This window comes from Schistocerca piceifrons, chromosome 4 (assembly GCF_021461385.2).
Source record: "Schistocerca piceifrons isolate TAMUIC-IGC-003096 chromosome 4, iqSchPice1.1, whole genome shotgun sequence".
In the NCBI taxonomy this organism is placed as follows: Eukaryota; Metazoa; Arthropoda; class Insecta; order Orthoptera; family Acrididae; genus Schistocerca; species Schistocerca piceifrons.
In genome coordinates this window covers 157609354-157627491 of record NC_060141.1, presented here as the reverse complement: position 1 = coordinate 157627491, position 18138 = coordinate 157609354, and the positions used below count along the sequence as shown (strand labels likewise).

At 38.5% G+C, this 18138-nt stretch overlaps 1 protein-coding gene across 1 annotated transcript in view; it reads right to left on the bottom strand.

Moving 5' to 3' along the window:
• Positions 1–18138, bottom strand: part of LOC124795689 (sterile alpha motif domain-containing protein 1-like) — a 57371-nt gene that overhangs the window by 12024 nt on the left and 27209 nt on the right. Inside the window, exon 2 of the mRNA XM_047259770.1 lies at positions 367–618. Coding sequence (XP_047115726.1) covers positions 367–618 — 252 coding nt within the window. The remainder of the gene's footprint in view (positions 1–366; positions 619–18138) is intronic.

Here is an 18138-nt window from a genome sequence, read left to right as displayed (position 1 = left end):
CCCGTTTGACGTCCTACCCCCCTTAATCAGATAATGATTCGAAAATGAAGGATATAGTGCCTGTTTGTGGCAAATTGATGAAATAAAATTTTATTAGTCTTTGCTTTCAAAAATTACGGGAGTAAAATAATATACTTAAAAATTAGAACATATTGACGCATAGAGGCCCCACCACGAGCACCGCTTCACCTTGAAGCAGCCCTGCATCTACCGTGAGGCAACGAGGAATTATTGGACTTTCGTTTGTTCCCGAGTGTGGTGAAACTGTGGTAAACGTCATACACACAGCAGCGTCAGCTGTTTTCCAAAGGTGACGTGTTTTCACTGGTAGCTGCGCCAGATTTCTTCAAAACAGACTGGCAGTACTTTGAGGCGTCTCCGCGGCGATGCGCGGTTTGTCGAGCGGCGCTCGGCGGCTGGGTTGGCCGGCAGGTGGCTGCCCAGGTCCCGCCAGCAGGTAGCAGCGGCTCGCGGGGCCCCGTGGGAACAGCAGCCGTCGCCCGCCGCGCTGTGCTCCCTTGTTAGGCACGCATTCACTCCAAGGAAGCCTCGCTCTTCGCTTACGCAGCTCAACAGTGCTAACAAGAATTTCCCCTGTAGCGAACACTGTCAGATTTGCTGGAAATTTTAAATTTTTTCCAGCGGCCTAAATATTCAAAGAAGTTAAGAACCTTCAACATCGCAGCGCGTCAGCAACCGTTGGTCAATGTATTAAAGACACTAAAAAGCCGCCTCGATTGCGAAAAAAGCACCTAGTGTTAACCTAGGTTTCAGCGTATATAACTACACCTTCTTCAGAGCAACAATAAAACCAACAAGTGCATAAGAAGACCTTTGTCAATGATTAAAAGGACACCATTGCTATACATTTTTAAACGACGTCTTTAGATTACGTCCCCTCAGCCCCGCCCCCCCCCCCCCCTCCAGGCTAAATACTGGCTTCAGGTATAGTTTTTAAGAGTTCCTCTTGTTGTCATAGGTAGCTTCATATAAAACTTTCTTTACTAGCATAAGCAACAACGTGCGGTTATTTTTAGGTTTTATCTCCTATTTAGCTCGTCTCTTGTTCTACCCATTTCATTTTTTGAAATACGTTGATCCACGGTTGGGAATATATGGGCTAGTTAGCCCCGACCCATGGATAAACTTTCTCTTATTCGTATGAGCATGCGCATTCAAGTAACTTCCCTTGTCTTGCGCATATGCATACATAGCGGGTCAGGCTTGTAAGTGAGCGACCGTTTGTATTGCAGTTTATGGCGGGTCATGGCCCATCGAACATAGGCCGGTGTGAGGTGGAGCGTGCACCATTAAGTTAAGTAGTGGTTTTGACTTTGTACATATGTACTGTTTGTGTTTTCCTTTTTTTCGTTTATAAATGTATAGCTATGGTGTTCTTTTAATCATTGACAAAGGTCTTCTTAGGCACTTGTAGGTTTTATTGTTGTTCTGAAGAAGGTGTAGTTATCTACGCCGAAACCTAGGCTAACACTAGGTGCTTTTTTCGCAATTGAGGCGTGTTTTTAGTTTTTTTAATATGATTCAAAGAAGTTACGGACTTTCTGCCGATCGTCGTTAACTACAATTCACGGTATTTCGGCTGGAAACATGCCGGTCATCTTCAGGTAAAGCATCGAAGACAATGAGCCACCTGAAGATCACTGGCAGGTGCCCAATCGAAATATCGTGGACTATAGTTATATAAGGTATTAAAATCCATGGAGAAGAAATAAAAACTTTGAGGTTCGCCGATGACGTTGTACTTCTGTCAGAGACAGCAAAAGACTTGTAAGAACAGTTGAACGGAATGGACAGTGTCTTGAAAGGAGGATATAAGATGAACATCAACAAAAGCAAAACGAGGATAATGGAATGCAGTCGAATTAAGTCGGGTCATGCTGAGGGAATTAGATTAGGAAATGAGACACTTGAAGTAGCAAAGGAGTTTTGTTATTTGGGGAGGAAAATAACTGATGATGGTTGAAGTAGAGAGGATATAAAATATAGACTGGCAATGGCAAGCAAAGTGTTTCTGAAGAAGAGAAATTTGTTAACATCGAGTATAGATGTATGAGTCAGGAAGTCGTTTCTGAAAGTATTTGTATGGAGTGTAGCCATGTACGGAAGTGAAACATGGACGATAAATAGTTTGGACAAGACGAGAATAGAAGCTTTCGTAATGTGGTGCTACAGAAGAATGCTGAAGATTATATGGGTAGATCTCGTAACTAACGAGGAGGTACTGAATAGAATTGGGGAGAAGAGGAATTTGTGGCACAACTTGACAAGAAGAAGGGACTGGTTGGTAGGACATGGCCTGAGGCATCAAGGGATCACAAATTTAGCGTTGGAGGGCAGGGTGGAGGGTAAAAATCGTAGAGGGAGACCAAGAGATTAATACACTAAGCAGATTCAGAAGGATGTAGGTTGCAGTAAGTACTGGGAGATGAAGAAGCTTTGCACAGGATAGAGTAGCATGGAGAGCAGCATCAAACCAGTCTCAGGACTGAAGACCACAACAACAACAACATAGTTAGTTACCTGCAGCAAGCCCGAAACTTCTTCGAATACGATCAGATTTAATTAGTTCGGCATCATGAGATTGCAACAGATAACTGAACACAAATAAAACAGATTCCTCAGTAGGTCGCTTGTTTTTTGTACCATACGCGTTTCGTTGCCTCACACCATTATCTTCAGATGGAGAATTGACACTGCGCATATAACCACAAACTTCTTCACCTGAAGATGATAGTATGAACTAAAGAAACGCGTAGTCGTACAATAAACAAGTGCCTCACAAACGAGAACATTTTAGGTTGTGTTTTATCGTGACTGTTACTGACATTGATTAAAAAACAAGGTTACTGTAACCAGTAACAATTTATCTTATATCCACTGCACGTTACAGAGATTTGAGCCTCCTTCATTAGGTGGATTTATGTGAGTTATTACGACATATAAGTGTTGTGTTAACGACCATCGGATAACCTGTAGTACTGTCTATACATATAAAAAAAATTCGGAGCAGAAGAAAAAAAGAAAACACGGTTTGTGTACTTGATTGTTACTTTTGTATAGGTCTTGAATCGCAAATTTACAATGCGCCTACAATGTTTTATGTGATGTAACACGACAGAAAAAGCAGCCAAGGACTGCTGGAGATATTTTTACTTTCACATTTGTATTTTTGTTCATCTTTGCATCAAAGACCTCTGCAAAACTATGAACCATGTCATAAAATGGTGTTTTGCTTTAACCCCCTGTCACTGGACAGTAGCATAGATTACGTCAAAGTCGTGAGCACAGACCTTATTAATTGACATAAACCCATCGAATGTAGACGGCTTTTAAGCCTCGGAAGACGTATTGGTAATAAAATAAATTGTGACTGCTAACGGTAGACTTCTTGTTTCAATCAAAAAAGTGTCTGACTTAGAAAACTATTTTATTTATGCTGTTAGATTTTCTGCAGCAGGCGACAACATAGCAAAGCACAGAATAATATTTGCTCTCTCGACTTAGTTAAATACCGCAACCAGTGACGTTTCACGCTTCATTGTTCATACACGATGCGTGTCTAGAAGATTTTGTTTTTCATGAAAGCTCTAGTTTCTTTACATTCACTCTGTGTATGCGAATATTTTGTGTGTGTGTGTGTAGATTATGGGCGCTCTACGCCGAGCTCATTAGCAGGAATTTCTTGTTTCATATCATATAAATAGGTCTGAAAGTGAAAGTTATGTTGCATATTACGTTCTGTAATTTTACAGTGATGTAAATGGCTGAAAGTTGCAAGTGTACTTACATGGGATACGGAGAAGAAACTGGATGACACACACATTCTTACATCTTCCACTGTTGTATTTAAGTATATCAATGCTTTTTGCATTTGAGTTGTTAACAGTTGCGGTATTATTACTATAAATGCTTACATAAGCAGACGGTACAGCAGAACTGGGCCTTTCATTAAAAAAAAAAAAGAAAAAAAACCTCGCATGATTGACGGTAACTTATATGAAATTTGATACGTTCATAAAAGTCACTGGTTCGCAACAGGTTGTATTTTTCATTGGAATGTATTTTAGGATTTCTGATGAGTTGTGACTTGGCACATTAACAATGTGTCACTTCTTTATTAAAACGACCACTTTCAGACGAACAGCAGACCAGCCTCAGGCAAGAAGAATGACAGTAATTGCAAGCCGTGTTCGTTGTTTGAGTCTGCATTGTGCTTCACCCTGAGAGCACGTTGTGTAACGTACAAATCAAGTACATGTCCGAATTCTATAACTTTAATGCTATAATACGTAACATTGATCCTGATGTTCATGGTAGGATGGACGGAATGTTATTAATGTCTTTCTTCATGTCTCAGCATGGTCTGTTGATTGACTGGAATCAGTAGTTTTAATAAAAAAGTGTCATTTTGTTGTTGTGTCAAATCATGAATTTTCTTAGAAGTTTGTGAGCTGGATATCATAGACCACTTAAAACAACTGCGATATCTTGCAGTTACAGTCACGGTTGGGAAGCGGGAAAGATGACATATTGTATGCCCCCTAGCGCGGTCTCTGGGTGAGCGATATATAGTCAGCTGCAGAATATTCGTTGATCCCTCCCACAACACCTACGTTCATAATTTTTATTTCGGATTCTGCAAGAAATTAGGGTCTCTCTTCAGGCATTTAGATTTTTCAGTATTTTTGTTACTCTCTCTTGCGAAGTGAACGAGAAAGTTGCCATTCACACTGTCCTGTGTATGTCACTTCTTGGTCAAATCCGTTATGGATCCGCAAACCTTGGTTAGTATTTCGGCGTAGGTCTATCAGGATTTTGAATGTAAAGGCCAAGTGATATTCTTCAGTATCGTCCTGATAAATCAAAGTCTATCATTTGTTTTAGCTAGAACACCATATGTGACCGTTCTTCTTTACAATCCCACGAATTATTATTCCCAGGCATTTTTGTGAATTCGGGAGTGACACATTAATACTGAAGACAAATGGCAACTACATTTTTGTGTTATTTCCAATGTATAACTTTACATTTCTCCACGTTAAAAGCTAGCAGTTAAAAATTTTATCAGACTGGTATTCAGCAGGATCTAACTCGGAATTACAACAATTACCATTCACACCTCCAATTAAATATTCATGGGGGATCTGACTGAACGATGTAACTGGTGTACTTCTAAGGAACGTTGAAAGAATACTCTATTAGCTACGTATTCTTTGAATAAGATGGTATTTCTTTTTTACCGATTGAGTCGGTCAAAGAATTATTACAGTTATTTGGGCACGTATTATCGAAGCAGCAAAGAAACAGCTATTTTTTTTAAGGACTGAGGCTGGCGGCACAATCTTTTAACGTTCTTTGATAGACTAGGTGCCATTTGACAACTTCTGTACGTATTTTGTCACCAAATGCGTAAAAATTAAAGAAAAACTTGAATTAAGATCTTATTTTATGACTGCCGCAATGTTTAGTGCTTTTTTAATTTTTGATGTGTGGTTCGACGGCAAAGAAGGACCTTAGGAAATTCTGAAATGGTCAGCAACGAATAATAACAGTAACCCATCGCTCCTCTTAAGGAGAAAAGTGAATTCTTCCGGTTGATAAAAAGATCTCCCGCCTGACAGTAAAAAAAAAAACTTTTGATTATACTTAAAAGCAATGCATTTTTGTCAATAGTTCTAGAATGTGTGGAAAATCTACGATTACAGCAATCTCTTTAGCAGAATCAAAAAGTTGTTGGAGATACCATCTTGCTTAGATACGGGGATAGGTAGGGAGTGTCAAAGCTGTTGAATAGGGTTGAAAACAATCAGTTTTATCATTCTCAAGAAACTTTGTGGGGAGGTACGTGGACTTGATGAAAAAGGACATTGCTTCTTTTTGTATTCAACCCTTCCTCACGTATGTTTTCGGACATTTATTACAAAACATTACTACTGCATTCGCCAGTAGTACGTTTACTCCTTTTAAGATAACAGGGAGAATCCCCGTTGCATCCTAGAGAACGCTGGACACAACTGCGTTTTCAGGTGCATATCTACCAGCTACCACGGAATTCTTTGACTGCCGTTTCATTTCTGATGACATGGATCAACGCCTCCTTTCTAATAACTAGTGAGCACACAGAACAATGGATTTTTTGGGGTAAACATTCTACAACTGGACAAAGACGTGTAACAGTTATTATTTTCTAAAATATAGCACATTGTTTTGTCTGTCTATTGTCAGTTATTTTATGCATTTTATTTCAGATGATCCACTACCATACTGTACAATCACTTGATTATTTGATTCGTGGCTGTAATTTTGGAACGTCCTTCTGTGTTAACACCCTTAAGAGATACGTCTCTGTTTGGGTTTACATACTCATTTCTTATTTAAAATGAAGGAGTAGACCAGCTAAAAATATTCACCAACTTTGAACGATTTTCCACCGACAACAAAACAAAGATTTTTATGGTGCTACGGTGTTTTAGTTCATTAGTTTAAAAGAAGCGCAACCACTACTTAAAAAGCCATATAAACTAAATAACCCCACAGACCTTTTAAATATTATTCATTCTCGAGATAAAGTGAAACTTGACTTTTGACATATATTACGCAACATCTTCCTACATATAGAGAGCGGGCTTTTGTTGATATGAACACCATTTCTCTGCCACGTCTGGAACTGTCCACCACTTTCCCTTGTACATATGCGTAAAACTATTCGGTGTCACTGAAAAATGGACGTCTGGTGTATAACTGTTTCGTATTTCACGAGGAGATAAAAACTGGAAACAAAAATTAATCATAGCATTGTACATGTGTAATTTCAGTTAGAAATGACCTAAATCTTCATAAGCTACAGTCTCAAGATGTCAGATAATAATAATAATAGTAATAATAATAATAATAATAATAATAATAATAATAGTAATAGTAATAATTGCAAACACAACAGAATGTTGGAACTTAAATTTACTGTGCGTCACGTCATCATAGGTGTCGCTTTCTGTTTACCTTTATCCAGTTTGGGGAAGAAATATATTCTTTTTCTTGAAGAATTATCTTAGCTTCCTTCTTGAAAAATTAGGAAGCGCGAGGAGTATGAGCGAAATACTCGAACTGGGAGACGAACTAAGTTTAAAATTAAGCTAACTAGTCTTATATATTGTGTTTTATTTTTTAGTGAAAACAGCTTTGAGAGTATGCTAGTTAAATGGAAGATGTTTAGTCTGGGGAAATAGTTGTCACTCAGAACTGCAAGTAGTTGCACAAGGCTCCACAATGCAATATATAGGTGTTGCGTAAGAATGTCATTATAAATTAACGGTACAACACTGTGAATACTCTACAGTATGATATCCACAACTGCGCGTGTTTCTTATATCATGAAGTTATTATCCAAACAGCGACGGAAGAATCGATTAACGTACAGGAACAGTTTGACATTGCCGTATTTAGTACCTGCAAGACCTTGGTGATTCCATCTGAGATAGTAGATAAGATTCCTTTGTAACCTACTCTTATTGCTCACACTGGCTAGAACTCTTCTACTGGCTGTTAGATGGATACGTTTTTCCATGTTGGCTGTAAAATTCGGTGACTTAAGAGGGTATATCTCCCCATGTGAAATCAGTTTGATTATTTTGTTACACAGCTCTATAATTTCGACGATATACTCGTGACAAGGTGGAGGCAATGGTGTTGTCTGTATTCCGTTATAACTCTTTGACTGTTAGTAACATAATGATGATGAGTCAGAAGTATGCAAATTTTTTAAAATTATTTTGTAGTACTTAGGTAAATATCAAAGACAGCAGCCCAGAATCAAATGAATATCGTCCTACATTAGAATCACATTGTCTCAGTCTACAGTAACAGCGAAATTTTGCTAAGCATATTGTAAAATTTTCCTGTAGCCATAATTTTGAGCTTCCTGTTCTAATCAGCATTTAAAAATTTTTAAGAAACGTAACCATAATACACTTAAATTTCCATTAAATAAAGACCACTGAGGGAAAACAAAAAATTCTGAACTAGTGATATAATTACATCCGGTATATTGTTCGACATGCCTTCATTCGTTCGATAGCAAACCTACACTATTATCGACTTAATAATGTTACGCATACGTTTTATCATGACCTCTTCAATTTTTTCGTTTGGCTATTGGCTCAGGATTTCCACACATCCCAAACAGAGCTTCCTGCCATTTCTGTAAGAATTGTAGTTAAATAAAAGTGCATCCAAAAATTAAGAACACCACTCCATTAATTTTCTTAGAAATATAGTATCACTTTATGATAATCGCGAGATACATAAATTAGCGCTGGATTTAATATCGCTGAACTGGTGAAAGAAACAAAAATCAGCGAAACTTTTTATTTACTATTTAAGTGAGACATATTTGTAATAGACCCATAAATTTGAAATCTTATCTATAAGTTTTTAACGTGTGTGGAACATGGAAAGTGGTTGCCACCCACAGAACACCAAAACGTGAGTAGTGCAATGCCCATGTGACGATATGGAAACGGAGGTAAAGCCCTGCATATAGAGAGCTTTAAACAGAGGACAACAGCAACGCTCCCAGTGGCCTGGCAGTGAACTTCGAATACCAGAAAATATGGCACAAAAATGCGTATTCTTGGTTTTCGAAATACAAATATTAGATGATAACACTTTTTCCTTATACTTTATGGGTGGGCCTCGTAGTGTGGTGGTAAAGTGTGTGACTGGAGGAGTTTTTGTGTAATTTATTCGAGAAATCATAATCAAAAATTAAAATTAACTTCTCGTAGTTGGAAATCACACTAACGTAAAATTTAGTAAATGATGTCATTGTCACTTATTGACTGTAAACTTGTTTATTTGAGAAGCCCAGTATTGCACTTTCGACCGTGTTGCCATTATCAAGTGGAAATATTTGCGCTTTAGAACGTGCCAAATACCAAAAATCATCTGACATGACATGACATCGGATTGCGCTCTTTTAATTGCACAGTAAGCAATTTTTCGTATTCTGCGTGATGCTGGCTGGAGTAAATGATTCAATATTTGTTTTTGTTTCATATAAAACAGAAGCTGATATCGTCGTATGGTATTCAGTGGCCTCATGTATACTTGTTCCCGCTTACGCATCCGTCCGTGAAACGCGTTATAAGCATGTTGCTCGTATTGTATTTTATTTTTGCCCGCCTCCATTTTTCGAACCTTCTCACATTTAATGGGGAACTCTATGTTAGCAGCTTTTGACGAGATTGGTGTTCATTTCTATTACGTCTGCAAAAAGCTACTAACGTGTTCTCCATTAAATGCGAGGAAGTACGAAAAACACACGCGAACAAAAATAATATAGAATACGAACATTATACAAAGCATTCAAATAGAGCAGGAACAAATATATGTGAGCACACAGAACACGAAACGATGAATCCAGGATCTGTTTCATATGAAATAAAAGTAAATATGGAATCATTTACTCCACCTAGTATTACAGATGTGGGCAAAAATCAAGCAGAATACGAGTTATATGTTTACAATGCAAGACAAGAAGGCGTAATTAGTAACACAATTGGATGAAATCACCTTACGTGTAGCATGAAACTAAAACAAAAGACGGAGCGACCGATACGGTCGCAGGTTCGAATACTGTCTCGGGCATCGATGTGTGTGGTGTCCTTAGGTTAGTTAGGTTTAAGTAGTTCTATGTTCTAGGGGACTGATGACCTCAGATGTTAAGTCCCATAGTGCTCAGAGCCATTTGAACCATTTTGAAAACAAATGTATAAGACTTTAAATTACCCTCTAAGAAAATGAGACGATGAAGAATCGATAAACTTGCAGCGCTCCAAGTGACATGACAGCTAACCAAGGTCGTGTTACTGGAAGTGCCTACATGAGTTTCACGCCAGTGATGTCCCCAGTATGAGCCTTTGCATGCAGTCTTGTTACAATTTTTTTTGCAGTTTTTAGTATCTTTGTAATCGATAAGTTTCTCTTGTGCCTTTATACGCCCTCAGAGTGTAGCTACTGTTGAGTTTTTTAGTTCTAGCAGTTGATAGAGTTGTAGAATGAGTGCGACATAATCTGCCGGAGAAGATTATTGTCAGAAACTTTGTGAGAAAATTGTTCTGATTGCTATTTGTGGTGTGATTTTTTTTTTTTTTGTCGAAAGGTGGACAGTAAAGAACTTGCATTGAAGTTTAAGTTAGTCCTTATTTTCTGATTGTCGTGTCGCGTGCAGAGTGGCTGATGAACTGGAGCGGTAATGTGATAAGGGGTTGTAACTATCTAGCTTACAAGTGGGGAAAAGATTCAGTGATAGTCCGAACTGTTTTGCGAAAAGAAATTGCTCAGACGTTTCCTCTATGTTATTCAGTAAGCAATTACGACTATACAGTGTAGTTACTCTACGGTTTATCGACATCAGCGTACGCGACACATGTAAGGAGTGATAACCTGTTCGTTCGAGATACACAGCACGCGTGAGCCCGCAGATATTTCCCGTCTCGCTTTCACTACACCCTTTTTTTTCTGAGTCGAGTCACCTCGTGGTGGGTTCTTATCTTCTGTTCAACAGTTATTGCAACCGTCGCTTGCAGTATACGAATGGAAACTTTCTCTGACACCTAAGGTGCTACCTGCCTCGGTTTAATTAAACCTCAGACATCGTGAGATCTTGCATTACTGAAGGCAATAAGAAATAGTCTCACATGTACGTGTGTTAGTATATGGTTGGGGCATCGATGAGATGTAAAATCTACTGCGAATGCGATTGTTTGAAATTTTTCCGAGGACATCGATCAGAAAACATGGAGAGAAGCATGAAGTTGTTCGTATATTTCTCTCCATCGAAATATCAATCTGATGGTTAATGTCGTTTGTTTGTTCGTCATATTACAATATAAAAGTCTTTATTTGAGAAAACAGAGTAAAATATAGATCGAAATAATCAGCAAGCATTTGCAGGCACAATGATCCACATGACCACAGCAATAGTCTGCAAGCGTCTTATTGTTTTCAATGGCACATAGTGCGACAGGTATAATCTTCTGAAGACGGGCACTAAATACCTTTTATGCAGCTGGTTGCTGATTATTTCGATGTACTCAACACGAGTTGCTTGAAAGGAATCGTTGTATTCAAAACAAGATGTGAAGAAGGATTGCAACTTAAAGCAGTTGTTCTTTACGTCGAAGCTCAAGGGGTACAAGTGTCAATGGTGACTTCACAGCAACATACTGCTCCTGTCTGAAAGATTATTTGAAAGATCTGTCAGACAAAATGAACAATGCGATTAGCACAGAAAGGAGTTTCAGGATAAACCAGACAAAGCTGTACGTAATGAAGCTGGGCAGAAAGGCGAGTAACAAACATTAATGCAGTAAAATAGTAAAAGCGAAAGAATGCTGTTATCTACCCAGCGGTATTACAAAATGCTTTCGAAAGAAGAAAGGTATCAGAAGCAGATTTTCGCAAGTCATAAAATTAATGTTCTAAAAAAGAGGTGAATATTCTCAAATATTGACATCGAGTAAGGGAATAAGTAGGATCGGTAGAAAAAACGGAGGAAATGAAAACAAGAGCATTTAAAATATATAAAGGAAATTAAGAAACTGAGTTACAGAGAATATAAGAAACGGAAATAGGACAGACAAGAAGAGAATAAATTGAAAGACTTTCCAGATGCAGGCACAAGTGAGTAGGACACCTATTTTTGCACCCAGGAAAAACAGGAAAAAATGCGGATAAGGATTACATCTAGAAGAGGTTATAGAGGTCGGAGGAAGAAGACAGTATGCAGAGATATGATCGGCACAAGATAGGCAAACAATAGGACTAATAACTCGGAAAGAGGCTTGGATAGGTTCAATGTTATGGCTAATTTTCAGCCAAGTTCGTGAAATGCCTTGCTCTGAATTACAAGAGATACATTTCTATATTTTTTTCCTTTCCGTAGAAGATGTCTCCTCATTCTCTCTCGTTCGTGGAGGATTTGTTTTATCAATGAATCACGTGCTTGTTTGATGAGAGCTAAATTAATTGAGTGTCAGAGTCCTTGCCTACTTGGAAACTTCACCGTGACACTGAGTGTGAAAATATTTTTCTTCGTCCTGAATTAGATTCATAGTTACGGTGAGAGCAAATGTTCGACTTTGCCAAAATATCAACTCATTTAGAAGTGATTTCAGTAGACTATGTGCCGTACGACTAATTGAACATCTTATCGCGAAACTGATCACCTTAAGCCATATGTTGTACTCCTCGACTGTTAACTGCGTTGCTACCTAATTCGCAGCTAAAACGTAACCACTTACATTGTGGATGGAAGAAAATTAATTTTTCTGTATTCCTTTCTTAGAGGCCGTTTTTCCTGTTACAGTTTCAAACGTATACATTTCCAAAGCTTGTTTGTTGCAATGTCGGTATGACGTACGCTATTTTCTAATCTGTTACAATGTCAGTAAACACCCACTGGCTGAACAAAGACGTATGGTTTACAGTGCACAGCACTTGTGGTATATTCCGCCAGTAAAATTAGGTGTACACACTCAACTCAGCCACTTGGGTGTTTACCTGACGATGCTTAGATAAGCGTAAAATTCTCGAGTCACATAAAAGCATTGTTCTTGACAAAACTCCATTGTCTTGTCTTGACCAAGACAATAATACACAAATTTCAGGAATGATATATGCCAGCCAATGACACCACCACATTTTTAGGACAGTGAAAAAATGCAGCGTCAATACGTTCGGGGCTTTCTTGGAGCTTCTCTGTCCATTCTAGCGAAATACAGTTCTGGGTTTTCCGCTTTACTTATCTATTTGTGATGATGAAGTGAAACACTTCCTATGATATCAGTGTAAAGCTTCATTAGAAAGATCGTAACGGCGAGATGTGCGATTTCACCCGAATCACTGAGAAATGTTGTAATGGCTTCCTATAAAAAGATGTAGGGCATTTCTTTCTTCGATCATGGCTAAATCTAAGCAAACGCTTCGTCCCAGTTACCTGTCTTTTGAATGTAAATCTAAGAAGAATACAGTCACAATGCGATGAAAGGTTTAGAGAACTACTTAAAGTAATGCACGACTACAGTGTGCTGGTTTTTAGTTACTGTTTAAATGGGACTAAAATTTACGGAAGAGGCCTTTTATTACCAGTTTCGATAAGCCTCTTCTCTATGGAATTAGTTTTTATCAAGCGGTTTCACACAAATGGTGCAAGATACGTCTTTAACTTAGGAATATAAGTCTGTATACAGTCTCTAAATTTTACGAGAGTTACCCACTCCATAATACATTTCAAAAAAAGTTCAGTTAGTACTGTTTTGACAAAATAAGTTCTTCTCAAACCGATTCTGTGTAGACTGCAATGTGGAGAAAAGAATTTTCATTACTGGACATTGTTATTACTGAAGGATGTGATTTCATACACCACATGAAAATAAATATCTATGCATTAGACTGTAACCTATTTGTTGTACAAACAGGGACCTCTGCTACCTACTATCTCTGAAAATAAATTATTTGACATTTTATTTGTGATTCAAAAAATTTTGAGGAATACTGAAGTTATTTGACAGAAATATAAGAATCTTTGGGGAGTAGTATTCTACATGATTTTATAGAAAACCAGGGAAACAGGAACAAAATTCTGAGTGGTGTTTAAATACATGACAAAAAGGACGCCTCCCACGTTACATTTACAACTTCTTGGCGCAAGAACTCTTCGGCGATGGATCTGTTTCTGCACACACATTATGTCATTATTGATAACACAGCTTCTCCCATGACCGAATAACACTATACTGCACCAATGTAACCACACCAATGTTTCAGCAACTTTTGCCACAATATTCGTAGGACGGTAATATTTACAGGAGAGTCGATGTTCTGCGACGGTGTCATGTAACAGCGGTCAGCGTAACATACATATACTGCGAACATCTATCGACAGATTCTTCATAATGACAAAGTAGTACGGTATATAATGTCGATGAAGTGCTTGAAATGCAAAAAAATCGTCTTTCCTAGTCTGATTTAATGCGACATTTGGAGTAGCAGACTTGTAAATTCAACCTAAGGATTATATGGGAGGTAAAATAGCATAAGTGTCGGAAATTATGTTGTAACAGCGTTTCATCACTTTCCAAAAGTGGCATTTTACTACTCATCGGCAAGCACAGCTTTGACAATCGACGTATGGTGCATAATAAACGACAGTGACTGTGCCGTGAACGATGTTCTTCTTTGTTCTTTAAGATGTGATTTTCAGCTCGCTGTGCGTAAGAAATGTTTAGAATATTTCCGCTTTTCTGCTTACTGATGCGGTTCTGATACTTTTCTGTCAGATACTCAAGCTGAATATGGAGTAATATTACAAAATTTGTAGGTTTCATTGACACAGTACATATTTATACCTGGAGCTTTTTGTCTAGTGCCACTGCCTTTGGATTGCGGGGTCTCGGGTTACATTCCCTTCAGGGTAGGAGATTTTATTCGGTCGGGGACTGGATGTTTGTATCGTCTCAATCATTTGACCCTCATCACAAGGAGGCACACGTCACCAACGTGGTGCCAAATAAGAAGACTCGTACCAGGTAGCCGAAGAAGTTCTGCCGAGCTAAAGACAGCTTTCTGGAGTTTTAGGAATAAATATTAATTCAGTTAAATGTCAGAATGTTGGAGAAAAATCGTGAGCTCAAAGACACAATAAAAAAGTTTAGGAATTCACAATCTGATTTAACACGAAACTGTAATTCAGAATCATGAAGTTCTGACTTGCTCCGTATAGAGAATGAGGTTACAGTAAGGTGAAATTGTTCGTTTCACACGCCGAAAGAATTACAGCTGACACTAATCTGCTAATGTATCCTTATCTTTTCGAGAAGAGAGCGAGGCTTTAGCTGAAGACAACGTACCCAGTGAAGGTTAGAGAATCTCACAACTATTTCTGCTGCTATTAGATGTAATTTGGGACAGTTACTCACAACAATCCAGAGCAGCGACAGTCAACCTGGTCCCTACCGTCCACTAGTGCGCGTTCCAGCTTTCATCTTGGGCGGTAGGCTGTTGGTGGTTACAGATATACTCGTTAGGTTTTCATAACATTTGACGTAAATTCTTTGGTAAGTAATTATTATTTTATGCTTTAACTCGCTGCAACTCTGTTTCAGAAATATTATAATATAAAGGTAATTCTCTACTTTATAAACCACCATCACTGTGGAACTAGTGGGCGGTTAGAAATTTTGCTATGAACATAGATACAAAAGTGAGGGGTGCGTAAAAAAGATTGGCTACGACTGATCCAGGTGGAGGGTATAATGCTTCTACTTCCTCGCATTATTCGATAATAATTATCTGTAGTGTGAATTGTTGCAAGAAATACGGTTGTTAAGATTATTGTCATCTATTGTTCTGTCTGAGCAAATTTTTAGTTAGATTACACGTTTCGATCACTCTGGATCTTCAGTTCTAAGTAGTTGCGCCAACAAAACGTCTTCAGAACCACATGTGATTCTGAGTAGACAAGACGTGTTGCTTACGCAACTACCTAGATCTGAAGATGATCCAGAGCGATCGAAACATGTAACCTATTTAAAAAGGTGCAACTGAGGCGGAACAATAAATGATAATTATCTCAATTATCTTAACAGTTGCTGAATAGTCGACCATAGTGAAATGTGGCTGTTCTTATTTTTTCAGTGTTACCGGCATAGCCTTCATTTTGTAAGATACAGCACAAATGGTACGTTCATTGTGTCAGTGATAGTATTTGTGTCATCATAATGGGTACACTTTAATTATTATTTTACGTTCAGTCTATCAGATTAATGTTTACCATAGTCAGTCTCACCTGTTTTCGAATCATGTCGCATACCATTGTCAGTCTCATCTGTTTTCGTACCATGTCGCATACTACATGTTGGTGGTTTTGCAGCCTGAACCGTGTAAGTTTCTGAGGTTTCTTGCTTCTCTGTGGCTTATTTTTATTTAAATTTTTGATGGTATTTTGAAAGTCTTCATTTGTTTATGGTTCTTAGAGAACTGCTACTGATAACAGTCTCTACTGTGTCATTTTACGCAAATACACGACTTTTGGAAGCAAGGGCCATGAACTGGAAGTCGTTTCTTCATCTTAAAAAGAAGAAAAAATTACCAGATAGTGATGGATTATACGGCAGAGGTAGCCAGGATTTGTTTCTCAGAACTGCTTACTTCTTGACTGATTCTGGAGTAAAACGTTATCGTAATAAAAATCGCAGTTTGTTATTTTTCCCTGTCAACGAAAAATATCGAATGATGCGACCAAGTTATGAGTTTCTTGCGCACACGAACCTCAGAAGATGGTGCAGTGGTTAAAAAGCCGGACTTGCATTGGAGAGGAGCTGGGTTCAGTTCGCTTTCTGGCTATAAGGATTAAAGTTGTCCGTGGCTTCCCCAATCTGATTAAGACGAATACTGAGATAATTCCTTCGAAAAGGACACGATCGATTGTTTTTATCATCTTATCCCATTTCGAATATATGATCTGCATTTAATGACCTCTTCCTTTTTTGTGTCTTGCAGATACTCTAATTAGAGACGTGAAGCTTTTCACCATACAAGACTGTCAAGTTCCAATACGAAACAATATTTCCTTGTAATATAGTTTCTATCGGTTGAATGAGTAAGTCTTAAAATGATAAGAACTTATTTTAACGTTGCCATTTCGGCCGGAACAGCCCATCGATGTGAGAGGATATCTTATTTTGAATAACAATTGCCTATTTTTAGAAGTTTACACGATGCTATAGACTTTTGTTGTTGATATTCGTGTGAGGTTATCAAAACTAGAACCGGACTTACAACATTCCTCACATTAATATGATACACTCACTCATGGTCATCAAAGTAATTTTACGAAAATTCTTCGCACTTGAGAATTATGCGTAAGCGGGCTGTTAACGGTTTTGACTGATTGTGAAACGGACTCTACTGAGCAAACACACATAATTTGTAAGTAGTAAGCAAAGCTGGAAAGAAGGAGGAAAATGCTTAATTTAGTTGGTATGCAGTGATAATTGCTGGTGGAAACATTTGTCCGATTGCGTGAAGAAAAATTGAAGCTTCGTGATTAGAGGGGATGTGCCAGACTAATAGCTCCATGGAATACGAAATGAAGAATTATTGGGCGAAAAAATCTGAAACTTTATAACAATGAAGAACAATTTTATTACAACTGTCCTAAAGCTGTTGACTTTAAGCCGGCTGTTGGGCCGAGCGGTTCTAGGCGCTTCAGTCTGGAACCGCGCGACCGCTACGGTCGTAGGTTCGAATCCTGCCTCGGGCATGGATGTGTGTGATGTCCTTAGGTTAGTTAGGTTTAAGTATTTCTAAGTTCTAGCTGCGTGGGATTAGCCGAGCGGTCTAAGGCGCTGAAGTCATGGACTGTGCGGTTGGTCCTGGCGGAGGTTCGAGTCCTCCCTCGGGCATGGGTGTATGTGTTTGTCCTTAGGATAATTTAGGTTAAGTAGTGTGTAAGCTTAGCAGTTAAGTCCCATAAGATTTCACACACATTTGAACATTTTTTTCTAAGTTCTAGGGGACTGATGACCTCAGATGTTAAGTCCCATAATGCTCAGAGCCTTTTGAACCATTTTGTTGACTTTAACTGATTTGACAACGGAAAGTGCGAATTGCGGTAAGAAAGTTAAACAGCGAAAAATTGCTCCAACCGGAGCACAAAACAGGCGAATACGCTCCTTTCTAAAAGACTATGACTGAAAAGTAGGGTGCCAGATGCCTCTTTCCTACTTCCTCAGCACCTTTAAAAATTGTCTCCAAAATTTTGGCATGCGAACATATTCACGCTTTTTTTAACACGCAACTCACGACTTCCTCGCACAAGCTCCCCTCATCGTAACTCGCTCACAGCTACTTGTCCTCTAGTCGGACATACCCATCCACTCCCACTTGCCCATTCTCACTCAATCATTCAGCCCAACACATTGTCATTATCTCTTTTTGTGTCTGTAACTGCCACTGTCTACGGTCTCACAGCCACAATCTCCTTCGTTCTGTCCTGCTACTACTGTCTTCCCTTACTATCGTTCTATCTTGCTCTCTCTTACTGCTACTATGTTC